General features: G+C 41.9%; 1 protein-coding gene across 2 annotated transcripts in view; it reads right to left on the reverse strand.

Annotated features, from left to right (window-relative positions):
• Positions 1 to 14,687, reverse strand: part of shc3 (SHC adaptor protein 3) — a 54,460-nt gene that overhangs the window by 25,145 nt on the left and 14,628 nt on the right. For both annotated transcript variants that reach the window (XM_008103185.3, XM_003216444.4), the window contains exon 2: positions 6,464 to 6,534. In XM_008103185.3, the coding sequence (XP_008101392.1) occupies positions 6,464 to 6,534 (71 nt within the window). The remainder of the gene's footprint in view (positions 1 to 6,463; positions 6,535 to 14,687) is intronic.

Genomic DNA, 14,687 nt, shown 5'->3' on the forward strand with positions numbered 1-14,687 from the left:
TGTTATTTAGACTGGAACAAATAATTCTTAGAACTGAATTTAACAGTAGTGTTACTTAAATTTCAACGTGAGTATAACTACAGGCAGTGCCCAAGTTACAAAACTCTGAAAAACAAATCATGGTTAAGAACGGTGGTTAGACAAGTCCCCAGGGCCAGATCAGCTACATCCAAGAGTACTGAAGGAACTAGCGGAAGTTATTTCAGAACCACTGGCAATTATCTTCGAGAGTTCTTGGAGAACAGGAGAAGTCCCAGCAGATTGGAGGAGGGCGAATGTGGTCCCTATCTTCAAGAAGGGAAAAAAGAACGACCCAAACAATTACCGTCCGGTCAGCCTCACATCAATACCAGGCAAAATTCTGGAAAAGATCATTAAGGAAGTGGTCTGCGAACACTTAGAAACAAATGCGGTCATTGCTAATAGTCAACACGGATTTACCAAAAACAAGTCATGCCAGACTAATCTCATCTCTTTTTTCGATAGAGTTACGAGTTGGGTCGATACAGGGAATGCTGTGGATGTAGCGTACCTGGATTTCAGTAAGGCCTTCGACAAAGTCCCCCACGACCTTCTGGCAAACAAACTAGTAAAATGTGGGCTAGACAAAACTACGGTTAGGTGGATCTGTAATTGGCTAAGCGAACGAACCCAAAGGGTGCTCACCAATGCGTCGTCTTCATCATGGAAAGAAGTGACAAGTGGAGTGCCGCAGGGCTCCGTCCTGGGCCCGGTTCTGTTCAACATCTTTATTAACGACTTAGACGAAGGGTTAGAAGGCACGATCATCAAGTTTGCAGACGACACAAAACTGGGAGGGATAGCTAACACTCCAGAAGACAGGAGCAGAATTCAAAACGATCTTGACAGACAGAGATGGGCCAAAACTAACAAAATGAAGTTCAACAGGGACAAATGCAAGATACTTCACTTCGGCAGAAAAAATGGAAATCAAAGATACAGAATGGGGGACGCCTGGCTTGACAGCAGTGTGTGCGAAAAAGACCTTGGAGTCCTTGTGGACAACAAGTTAAACATGAGCCAACAATGTGATGCGGCTGCTAAAAAAGCCAATGGGATTCTGGCCTGCATCAATAGGGGAATAGTGTCTAGATCCAGGGAAGTTATGCTCCCCCTCTATTCTGCCCTGGTCAGACCACACCTGGAATACTGTGTCCAATTTTGGGCACCACAGTTGAAGGGAGATGTTGACAAGCTGGAAAGCGTCCAGAGGAGGGCGACTAAAATGATTAAGGGTCTGGAGAACAAGCCCTATGAGGAGCGGCTTAAAGAGCTGGGCATGTTTAGCCTGCAGAAGAGAAGGCTGAGAGGAGACATGATAGCCATGTACAAATATGTGAAGGGAAGTCATAGGGAGGAGGGAGCAAGCTTGTTTTCTGCTGCCCTGCAGACTAGGACACGGAACAATGGCTTCAAACTACAGGAAAGGAGATTCCACCTGAACATCAGGAAGAACTTCCTCACTGTGAGAGCTGTTCGACAGTGGAACTCTCTCCCCAGGGCCGTGGTGGAGGCTCCTTCTTTGGAGGCTTTTAAGCAGAGGCTGGATGGCCATCTGTCGGGGGTGCTTTGAATGCGATTTCCTGCTTCTTAGCAGGGGGTTGGACTGGATGGCCCATGTGGTCTCTTCCAACTCTACTATTCTATGATTCTATGATTCTATGATTCTATGACAACAGCAAATGAGAGAAATCTACCCCTTTGAAGGGAAATTCACTCCTGAAAGAGTTATCATGAGGGAAAAGTGTCTCCACTGAAGCTTTCTCACCAATCCTCATTTCCACAAGAAGCAACATCTTTCAAAAGCCAATTCTCCCAGGGACAGAAAGTGAGATGAAATCTTCTGAACATGGACACAGACAGCAAAACAAAATCCACGAGGGTGCCTGTTCCAACTTACATAAAAATTTAAGTTAAGACCAAACTTACAGAACCGATCTTGTTTGTAACTTGGGGACTGCCTATACAGGCATACTGTTTGGTACTAAGTAATAGTTTTGGTTTCCTTACTATGTGGAGAAGCCAATGTTTTTCTAAGAGTACTCAAAATTTCCATCGCTCTTTTAAAAAGACCAACAATATTATCTTTGAGCCCCCAGTGGTGCAGCGGATTAAACTGCGGAGGTGCTGAACTTGCTGACTCTAAGGTTGGAGGTTGTAATCCGGGGAATGGGGTGAGCTCTTGCTATTAGCCCCAGCTTCTGCCAATCTAGCAGTTTGAAAACATGCAAATGTGAGTAGATCAATAGGTACTGCTTTTGCAGGAAGGTAACGGCGCTCCATGCAGTCATGCTGGCCACATGACCTTGGAGGTGTCTATAGACAATGCCTGCTCTTCGACATAGAAATGGAGATAAGCACCAACCTCCAGAGTTGGACACAAATAGACTTAATGTCAGGGAAACCTTTATCTTTACCTATTATCTTTAGAAATGACCATAAATCTCAATCTCATTAAAACTTTAAAAGCAGAGCTACTGCTATGGTGTTGTAAATTAACAGATTTGAAATTGTCCTAAAATTGTATGAAAAATCTATTGAATGACAAGAACATCTTGTCCTCCTGAAAATGTTGATCTAAAAAAAAATCATTTATAACAGTTAGATTTAAAGATTGGCCTTAGAATAAAGTAAGACTTTCAATATTTCTTTTGCTATATAAGTCACACCAAAATGAAAATGCATTTTAAAAATTTGAAGTTTTGAACAGTCATTTATGTGCTCACTATGTAATAAATGCATCTGAACTCCTGTTTTTCAGTTGGCCTAGAAAGAACAGCATTAATGTCTACCAAAAAAAACATGTCAGAAGGCTCAAAGAAATCACAATACTCAAAGAAGGCAAAAACTATTATCACTTCAACTCTAACTTGGAGCCTCCGGTAGCCTAGGGGATAAAAGCCTTGTGACTTGAAGGTTGGGTTGCTGACCTGAGGCTGCCAGGTTCGAATCCCACCCGGATGAGCTCCCTCTATCAGCTCCAGCTCCATGTGGGGACATGAGAGAAGCCTCCCACAAGGATGGTAAAACATCAAAAACATCCGGGCGTCCCCTGGGCAATGTCCTTGCAGATGGCCAATTCTCTCACTCCAGAAGCAACTCCAGTTGCTCCTGACATGAAAAAAAAATTCTAACTTTCTAACACCAGCATTTCCACTTTGCACATCAGACACATCACCTTCTTGCCATCAATAATGAGTTTGAATTATCCCAGCAGTTCACCTTAGATTTATCTACTTTTTCCTAGTCTCAATAACAGGCTATTTAACCTACAGATTTCTAAACCTCACAGATACATAGGAGTGCCTAGGATCTCATTCCATGTGTGTGTGTGTGGGGGGGGGGGGGGGGGTTATTAATGTGCAGTTTATCCTGTTGCATTCTGAGCTGGCTCTTTGGCTAAGAAATGGAGATAAACACCAGCCCTCAGAGTCAGACACAACTGGACTTAATTTCAGGGAAAAACCTTTACCTACTTTACCTAACTCTAGTTTTAAAAAGGGGAAAGAAAAAGCAGGGAAAAGCACAATTACGAAATGTTAGAATCAAGCAAAAGTAAAGTACAGTAGAGTCTCATTTATCCAACATAAACGGGCCGGCAGAATGTTGGATAAGCGAATACGTTGGATAATAGGGAGGGATTAAGGTAAAGCCTATTAAACAGCAAATTAGGTTATGATTTTAAAAATTAAGCACCAAAACATCATGTTATACAACAAATTTGACAGAAAAAGTAGTTCAATATGCAGTAATACTATGTAGTAATTACTGTATTTACGAATTTAGCACCAAAATATCATGATGTATTGAAAACATTGACTACAAAAATGCGTTGGATAATCCAGAACATTGGATAAGCAAGTGTTGGATAAGTGAGACTCTACTCTAGCAACCTCCTGAAGTGGCGCAATTTCTACTAAATAATTTTTTAAAATACAGTGCAAGGATCAGCTGGCTGGATTTCGGGAGACTACCTAGATATCACGGCACAGAGGAACACCCATTCCCCTGTTTCTAAATGGATTAAATGCAGGCAAATCTGACAAATCCCAATTTCACGTGTTTTTCACTGTTTCCCCTGTTTCCAAGAGATTCCTGAGCTCAGAAGATGATTCTCCCTGTCTCCTCTCTCCATCCGTCCCCCATTCACCCCATTCCGTTTCTTTATACTTTAAAAACTGTTACTTAACAAAGCATCACAAGCGACAGGGAGAAGTCTCCTTGCATCGTGTGATGGGCTGCATTTTACTTTGTCTCTTTAATGTTTTAGAACTGTTTAGAAACTGAGGTTGAGGGGAGGTACTACGAGGGATAATGTCTTTAGTCTCTATGACTACAAAATACAGCCCATCTTACACTGGATGACTCTGGGGAGACAATATTTAACAGTTAACTTACAAAGAAGAAAAATATGAGCCCTGTAATTATGATTCTGCATAGAATTATGGAAAAATAGATCCATTTATGATTTCACAGCAAACTGGTTTCAGAAAAGGGAAAAGCTGCAGATCACAAGTGCTGAACCTGACTCAGCACATAAAAGATGATTTTGAAAGGCAGCAGATTTCAGGAGCTGTCTCCATAGACCTGTCAGCAGCTTATACTACTGTAAATCATTGTCTCCTCCTGGGAAAAATTTATAATATCACAAAGGATTACCACCTTACCCACTTCATAGGAAATCTGCTACAAAACAGGAGCTTTTTTGTTGAGTTCTAGGGTCAGAGAAGCAGATGGCAAAAGGATGGCCAACCTCAGGGGACTGTGCTTGCTCCATCAAAGTTTAACAATTACACAAATGACCAGCCACTGCCAGAAGGGACAGGAGTTTCATCTATGCTGACGATTGTGCCATTACCGCTCAAGCAGCGAGCTTTGAAATGGTTGAACGGAAGCTCTCTGAAGCTTTAGATGCTCTTACTGCCTATTACAGGGAAAACCAGCTGATTCCTGATGCACCTAAAATGTAGACATGTGCTTTTCACCTTAAGAACAGACAATCACCTCAAGCTTTGAGGATTACCTAGGAAGAAATCCCACTGGAGCATTGCAGCACGCCAAAATACTTGGGAGTTATCCTGGACCATGCTCTGACTTTCAAGAAGAAAATAGTAGGTGCTAGAAATAACATCATACGAAAGCTGACTGGCACAACCTGGGGATCACAACCAGATACAGTGAAGACATCTGCCCTTGCACTTTGCTTCTCTGCTGCTGAATATGCATTCCCAGTGTGAAATACATTTCACCACCTTAAAACAGTGAATGTGGCTCTTAATGAGACATGCCGCATTATCACATGATGTCTATGCCCCACACCACTGAAGAAATTATACTGTTTAGTCGGTATTGCACCACCTGATATCTGTTGGGCAGTAGCAGCCAGTAATGAAAGGACCAAGGCATTGACATCCCCAGCCCATCCTCTGTTTGGATATCAGCCAGCATACCAACATCTTAAATCAAGAAATAACTTCTAAGATCTACAGAGATACTCACAGTAACACCTCAGCAAGTGAGAGTCCAAAAGTGGCAGGCTAAAACCTGGAACCTCAATCAGTGGCTGATACCAGGTGAGAAACTCCCTCCTGGGCACACAGCAGACTGAGTGACTTACAATGACACCAGAGGCACTCAAAGTGGCCAGCTTCTTGTCAAAGGAAATTTAGTATAATGCCAAGTTTTTAACTTTGTTTGAGGTTTTTTATACATAATAACTGTATTCTCAATTCGCTTCTGACATGATAAATAAATAAAATACTGTAATTATTTGTGGACTCACAAAAATGTGACACTCTGATGCTAATAGGCAGTGAGACTCAATAAGCAATGTTGACTAGTTGCTAACTTTGATAATGCAATTGTCACTGAAACTTAGCTATATCTCTGCTTCCCTCTTGAGAACCAAAGCATTGCCTAACATTGCAATTTATAATGATGTAAATACATAACAGAATGTCATCCAGTAAATAAAATAATTATTCTTTAGGCACTGACAGAATTACAGTAATGTTGTTATACATGTATGCTTGTAAAAATTATTATTATTATTATTATTATTATTATTATTAATAATAATAATAATAATAATAATGTGACAATAAATCCTTTCTGAATAAATCTTGCATAGAAAATCTCATGATAGTTTGCATTAGAGTCAGTGTAAGTCAGAAATGACCCAAAGGTGCACAAGAACGATATAATTTCAATTTTGTTTTATTTAGTTGTTTTAAATGTGTTTTTATTGTAACTTTCTACCTTTTTGTAAGACACCGTGAATCCCAGTCTGGGATATCAATAAAGTGATGGTGATGGATGGATATAATATAATGGTTGCACACATCATCTGGCCTGTTTGGTCACCTTTGGATGACATGCTGTTCTTTTGGACATAAGGTTTAAGAAAAAGCTGTGAAAACATATTTATAACTGATTTTCTTACCTTGTAATCTGTGTCCTTGTATTAAAATCAAGTGACCTCATGGAGCGCAAGACCTCTATACATCCCAAGTACTACAATCAGGAGAAAAAAATGAAATATCCATGTAAATATAAATTAGAAAAGCTTTACAATAAATATTATAAATTAAAAACACAATCTAACCTTCTAACATGCATACTGAAGCAAGTGGATCTCCAAAGGAAGCTATTATTTTATCTTTATTGACAGCTATGTGCCACTTTTGATCAGAATAAAATTACTTAACAGTAGTAGAGAACAGAAAAATAAGAAATCACATTTGCCAAAGTTTGTGGGGTCCATCATCTGCCTTCCGCTTTGGAAGACCCTTTTCCATATCCCAAAGCGATATCTAGTGCCTTTTATTTCTCCAGGTATCTTGTTCAGGTTTCTACTGTTCTGCTGTTCTTGTGTGCCTTCAAGCTGTTTCCAATTTATGCCAATCGAATGCAATCCTATCTCAAGAATTTCTGAGCCTGAGAATGTGACTTGCCCTCCTTCAACCAGTCGGTTTCTATGATTATAACAACAATAACAACAACTTTATTTTTATACCCCGCATCCATCTCCCCAAAGGGACTTGGGAGGGCTAACATGGGGCCAAGCCTAGGTAATCACAATAAAACAAGATAAAATACATATACATACATAACACAGATCATCAACAAGTAAAAATTAAAAACAGAATAAAAGCACATTTATACACAATGGCATAGCAAAAAATAGTAAAATAGTAACAAATGGCAGGAGTTTCATCCCATTAAACTAACAGGGTTTACTACTTCTATGCCTAGAATAACAGAGATGGAAATCATATAGCCTTCCAGATGTTTTGGACTACAAGTCATAACAGCTTTTGCCAGCATTGGTAAAGAATTCTGGGATTTGCAATCCAACAAGTAATGAAGGGGCAGCTGATTCCAACCTATTGTTAATTTTAAGAGTGGCCTTTAAACCTCTCATAAGACTCTTGCAACTGCTCACCTTGCCAGACTCTGAACTCTGAAATGGCACTCTACTACTAAGTAAAAAAAGTACAAAACATAGATGACAGTCAATGAGATTTTAGAATGTTTTTAACACAGAGAGAAGCAATAAACCATAACTATAAAACTATAAGAACATACTGGCCAGATATAAACTTTTTAATGCTGCAAACTGCATCTTCAGATGCTGTTTCTATGGTTGGCACAGAAATCCCTGAAAAAGCTGGTTGACCGCCAGCTATCTATCCACATTTCTAAAAATAACCCTGCTAAATTAGAAAATTCCTACTTAAGCACATTTGAATTCATGGCTGTCTGAAAAATACAATCTGTCTCACGCTTGCATTATAATAGTTTTTGCTGGAGAAAAAAAACAAGCCTCATTTCAAAAATGTGTCAAGATTTATTCGTGTTGAACTGATTACTTAGTAACATGATAACATAAAAATGGTTTCATTTTTTTTTAAACACCCTATGGTTTTAATTGCTTATTTGGGAGGTATATAAATATGTGTTGTTTCAGAAATTTACATGTGTGATATACCAGTTGATACACTACCTTCATGTCTAAATGACATTGTAATGGATAAGATTAAACATAGAATCACTTCGACCAGTCCTATATATTTAAGGCTGCAGCTCTGCAGCCTTAAATGCATAGGACTGGGTATTAGCTCAAAACAACTGTGAACAGAAATTGGAGCAACACTGAATTTGAAGATACCACAAGGGCTATTCAGTCCAACCCCTACGCAGGAGCGCACAATCAAAGCAGCACTGACAAATGGCCACCCAGCCTCTGGTTTAATACCTTCAGAGAAGGAGACTCCACCACACTCCGAGGCAGTATATTCATATTCAAACAGCTTTTACCATCAGGAAGTTCTTCCAAATGTTTAGGTCGAATCTCTTGTCCTCCAATTTGTATCCATTGCTCCATGTCCTAGTCTCCAGAAAAATCATGCTTGCACCCTCCTCAATATGATCTATTTAAACATGACTACTATGTCACCTCTCAACCTTCTTTTCTCCAAGCTAAACATAATTATCTCCCAAATCCTGTCAATCTATACACTGTTCTCTGCTCCACACACACACACACACATACATATGGAGCTCCTAATGGCGCTGAGCTGCTGAACTTGCTGACCTAAAGGTTAGCCATTCGAATCCTGGGAGCGGGCTGAGCTCCCGCTGTTAGGCCCAGCTTCTGCCAACCTAGCAGTTCAAAAACATGCAAATATGAGTAGATCAATAGGTACCGTGGGAAGGTAACAGTGCTCCATGCAGTAATGCATCTACTGAGAACGCTGACTCTTCGGCTTAGAAATGGAGGTGAGCACCAACCGCTAGAGTTGAACACAACTAGATTTAATGTCAGAGGAAAACTTTTACCTTTACCTAAACATAAACAGCTCTCTAGTCTTTTCAATCTGTACACTGCTCTATGTTACACACACACACACACACACACACACACACATCTATCTTCTTGGGGGCCTCACCCCAAAACGAGGTGGATTTGTAGTTGAAATCCCACAATGACTTAAGTTAGGTAATTGAGTTATTTGTACCAAGTTTGGTCCAGATCCATCAAGCCACATAGGAGCCTTTGTGCTACAAACCTGTCAACCAACCAACATGCATACATACTTTGATTTTATATATATACAGATAGATCAGAGAATTTGCTTGAAATTGCACAGGTTGGTGTTGATCTCACATATGATCTGAAGGAATCGAGAGTTGGAGTGCTAGCACTTAATGTTCCTCGCATGAAAATATTTCAGGCATCAGTTAAACTGTAAATACCACAATCAAACTTGGTGTATAAATGTTCACTATAGAGCAGTAAATATATGTATGTAAAGGAATCAAAGGCATTTCTTCAGAAGGTAGCAAATACTGATGACAAATCAGAACTATAACCATGGCATGCCTTTCATATTGGTCTTGTTAGATAATACATGATGTTTGGTGATGATGCTCAAAGATGTGGATTTGTACAGCATTAATGACAAAGACACATTAAATTAAACAACAAATACTGTACGGTTTTTTGTACACTTTTCCCCTTCTTATAGTCATCATCACTATCTTAAAACAATGTTACTGAATTACAACTTCACTAACAGAAATTTCTTATACTGTTATTTTATAGGTGGATCTGTCACATAGCTTAAGCATATGCAATGAAGAAGAACTGTAGTGATGTCTATAAATGTTAGCCAATGCTGCCTGAAAATATAGTAGCTGGCATCTATAGATGCTGACAGTAAATTTTGTACCAATCTGGAATCTCATGGAAAGTGATATAGTGAATCAATTCCTCTCTAATGGCCATTTCTCATTAATGTGTGTAGTGAATATGTGTTCCATCCCAGACCCAAAATAACAAGATGAAAACTAGTTGGAAAGAAATGGAACGGAAAATCTAATCAAAGTAGAGTGCAGTCTCTAATTGGGAATTCATACATTCATAGCCAGTAAACTGATTTGTTACACACAGGACTTGCCTATCACTGTTCACATTTTTTCTGAATCAACAAGAATATTATCCTTCAGCTGTGAGTTACCCCAAATGTTTACATCAAATAATGAATTATTACACCACTTTCCGTGTCAACTGCACTACAATCAGACCTGTAGTTTATTACTCTAAAGGCATTAAATTCCATCAAAATGTAAGGAGGTTCCTCTGTTGTATCTAAGAGCAGTCACAATGGTCTAGTCACTAACACAGTACCATTGGTGTTTCGTTGAGGACTGAATTGTTAACTCTTGTGCTGATGTAGTTGCATTTCTTAGCAATACATGATACATAGACCAATCTCATAAGAAACTCCTGTGTCACACAGAAGAAGGAAAGTATTGGCAGAAACATGTCTGCTTTTATTGTGTGATTTCAGAGACCACTTGGATGCGGCAAACATATATTGGCTTAAATGATCAGGGGCACAAATTTTATCTGGGAGCATAGTGACCCTCTTCTGTTGCTTTTTTTCCATGTTAAAAAAATCAGTGCTATGATCTCTAATACAGCTTGAGAGCACTAAGACTGGCAGCATTTTTCGTCTATTTAGAAGCCTTTCATAGACGTAGGGCAGAATCCAAGGCATGCCCTCTGTTGGATGAAGTACAGTGATACCTTGAGTTAAGAGTTTAATTTCTTCTGTGACCAAGCTCGTAACTCAAATTGATCTTATCTCAAAGTGATTTTTCCCATTGAAATGCTATTAATCTGTTTTGTATCCCCGCCACCCGCCACATATTTTGTTATGTATTTTTAAATAGGAAAATGTACTTTGTAAATAACAAATAATGCATTTGTCACGACCCAGGCTACAGAGCACCAATAACCATACGCAGAAGCCAGAATCTATCTAATATCTTTATTAAGGAAATATATAAAGTTAGTAAAAGCAAATGTAAAAGATAGTCCAGAAGCAGACCTTTCAGGAAAGGTCAAAATTAGTCCAAGGAAATAATGTCCAATATGAAATATTAAGGTCCAAAGTTGTAATCCAATAACCGAAACACTCACTTTGCCAAGCAAAGTGAGGGGAGATGACAAGGTCCTTTAGTCCATAAAACTTGAGCGTGGCTAGGAAATAACTTGATACTTGAAACAAGGCTTGAACGTGGAACAAGGTAACTAAGAACAAGAACAAGGTCCGTGGAATAACTTGGTAAAATCCGTGAAACAAGGCAAGGATTAGTCCTGGGAAACAAGGCAAGGTCCGCAGGTAAACAAGGCTGGGAAGCAAGGCGAAGGCTGGATAGCAAGGCAAGGCTTGAGCAAGAGCGAGGCTTGAATCGGAACGCGCTGTCCAGACACGACTCGCTCCGTAGGCTGACGAATTGACTCCGCGAAGTTGCTACGCGGGCAAAACACCTATATAGAGTCCAACTTTCTCACCAAAGCGGTTCTCTGGGAATCAGAAACGAAAGCTAAACTCTGAGACCAGATGTTAAACTCCTTAAAGATTCTCACGAGAACCAGTGTTAATTGGCAACATTCTTAGCTGCTATCCTCGCACTCCTGCGCGAAGCTGAATCCAAACTTCTCTGTTGTTTACAAAACTCCCGGCGCAAGAACACGGGAGAAGTAGGCTCTGGGGTTGTTTGACATACTTCTGGGGCACAACTTTCTTGCAGGTGCAAGGTTCCCAGATCTGCCTGGGAAAGATCTGGCTGAGAGGAATCCAGTTCAGACTGGGAAGGTAAAAAACCCAAGTTTTCATCTTCATCAGGAATTACAATGTCCTGAGCAGGACTACAAGGCCCATGGTTCATCACACTATCCCCCTCCTCAGGGCCCCTCCCAAACTGGGATCCTCTCCCCGAGGCGCGAGGTCGCGGTTTGGTGGGATAGGTCAGATGAAAGCGACGGGTTAGATCAGGAGCATGGACTGTGGAGGCGTCTTCCCAAGAGCGTTCCTCAGGCCCAAAACCCACCCAGTCAATGAGATATTGTAGGCGGCGGCGATGAAAGCGAGAATCCAAAATGTCCTCAACCTCGAACTCCTCCTCCCCATTCATCAAAACAGGAGGGGGGGCCGGTTGGTCTGTATCAGGACGCACACCATCCGCCGGAAGGAGCAGGGAACGGTGAAACACTGGGTGGATGCGCATTGAACGCGGAAGTTGGAGTTTGAAAGTCACGGGGTTTAATTGCGCCACCACTGGATAGGGGCCGATGAAACGGGCATCTAACTTCCGGCAAGGGCGGTGGGAGGGCAGAAAGCGAGTGGACAGAAAAACCCGATCTCCTACCTTGATTTCAGGGCCCGGCTGGCGGTGTTTGTCAGCGTGGCGTTTATAGTCCTCTTTGGCTTGGTCCAGTTGCTGGAGCAAAAGTTGTTGCACCGCTGTGAGTTCCTGCAGCCAATCCTCTGCTGCGGGAACTTCTGAAGTTTCAATGACAGGGGGAAAGAAACGTGGATGGAAGCCGTAGTTTGCAAAGAACGGCGTTTCTTTTGTAGAAGCTTGAACTCCATTATTGTAGGCAAACTCAGACAGTGGTAACAGAGAAGCCCAATTGTCCTGTTGGTAGTTTACATAACAGCGAAGATACTGCTCCAAAGTGGCATTGGTGCGCTCCGTTTGCCCATCTGTTTGGGGATGATGAGCTGAAGATAAGCGAGAGTCTATGCCCAGTAGTTTTTGTAGTGCCTTCCAAAAACGAGAGGTGAATTGAGATCCACGGTCTGTGACTAAACTCTTGGGCAATCCATGTAGTCTGAAAACATGCTGAAGAAATAGATCCGCAGTTTCTTTGGCCGTGGGGAGGCCTTCGCAGGGAATGAAATGGGCTAACTTGGTGAAAAGGTCCACCACCACTAAGATCGTGGTGAATCCACAGGAAGGTGGTAGGTCAGTGATGAAATCCGCGGAAATTATTTCCCATGGGCGAGATGGGGTAGGAAGGGGGTGTAAAAGCCCTGAGGGCTTTTCCCTTCGTATCTTGGAGCGCTGGCATACTGGGCAGGTGTTGACATATTTTTCTACATCCTTGCGGATCTTGGGCCACCAAAAATCCCTTAGGATCAAATGCATAGTTTTAAATAGTCCGAAGTGTCCTGCTGGTTTGCAGTCATGACACAGGCGAAGCGCTTTTTCCCTGCCCGGTCCGGGTGGGATATAAACATGATTTCTATAGCAGAGCAGCCCATCTTTAAGCGAAAAGGGAAAATGCAGACCTTGGCGAAGTTGGTCCTGCGCCCAGGCATCTGCTTGCTGACTAGCCCTGATTTCTTGAGCACAGATGGGTCCTGGAGTAGGGGAAGTTGAACCAATGGGAATGGATTTGGTGTTCCCCACCGTGAGCGTGGCAAAGTTCTCGGGTTGTAGCAGTTGGGATTCAAAGGTCTCCTTGCGTCCTGCAGCGTATTCCGGTTTACGTGACAGGGCGTCTGCTTGCTTGGTTTGGGCTGGGGTCACATAATGGATCTGGAAGTTGAAACGTTCAAAGAATAAAGCCCAACGTTGCTGCCTCTGGTTTAGTTTGCGGGCAGTTCTTAGGTGTTCTAGATTACGATGATCAGTGTGGACTTCAATGGGAAATTTGGCCCCTTCTAGCCAATGTCTCCAAGTTTCAAAAGCTGCCTTTATGGCCAGTAGTTCTTTTTCCCAAATGGTATAATTTTTTTCTGGTGTGGTTAGTTGACGGGAGTAAAAGGCACAGGGATGAAGGTGGTCTCCCACCGGTTGTAAGAGTACAGCCCCAATTGCCACATCCGAGGCGTCCGCTTGCACAACAAAAGGGGTTCCAGGATCTGGGTGCTGTAGAATTGGCTGGGACGTGAATAATTTCTTTAGTTGCTGGAACCCTTTCTCTGCTTGATCAGTCCAGCGGAAGGGCTGTTTTCCACGGATGCAGCTAGTGATTGGGTCAGACCAGTGGGCAAAATCTGGAATGAACTTGCGGTAATAATTCGCGAACCCCAAGAAACGCTGCACCTCTTTCTTGTTAGTTGGCGCCCGCCATTCCAATACTGCTGAAACCTTGGCTGGATCCATGGAGAGCCCTAAAGGCGAGATGCGGTAACCAAGGAAATCTACCTCTTGTAGATCAAAGGCGCATTTTTCCAGTTTGGCATAAAGTCCATGATCCCGCAATCGTTGTAACACCATTTTGACGTGGTTCTCATGTTCTGATTGTGATCTAGAAAACACCAAAAAATCGTCCAGGTAGATTATCAAGAACCTGTCCAGATAGTCCTGAAAAATGTCATTGACAAAATGCTGGAACGTTGCGGGGGCTCCGCATAAACCGAAATTCATAACTCGGGACTCGAATAATCCGAATTTGGTCTGGAAGGCGGTCTTCCACTCGTCCCCTTCCCTGATGCGAACTAAGTTGTAAGCCCCCCGAAGATCCAGCTTGGTGTAAACCTTGGCTCCTCGAAGCCGATCCAGTAGATCCGAGATTAAGGGCAGGGGATAGCTGTTCCGCTTGGTGATATTGTTCAATGCTCTGTAGTCCACCACCAATCGTAGTTCCCCTGACTTCTTCTTCACAAACATCACTGGAGAGGCGGCTGGGGATTGAGAGGGTCTGATGAATCCCTTGCGAAGGTTTGTCTCTAGGAATTCCCTGAGAGCTTCTTGCTCTGGTTCAGTCAGGGAGTAGAGATGCCCTCGCGGGATCGGGGCCCCCTCCACCAAGTCAATGGCACAGTCATAAGGTCTATGTGGGGGTAATTTCTCGGCTTCTT

Source organism: Anolis carolinensis, chromosome 2 (assembly GCF_035594765.1).
Source record: "Anolis carolinensis isolate JA03-04 chromosome 2, rAnoCar3.1.pri, whole genome shotgun sequence".
Lineage (NCBI taxonomy): Eukaryota > Metazoa > Chordata > Lepidosauria > Squamata > Dactyloidae > Anolis > Anolis carolinensis.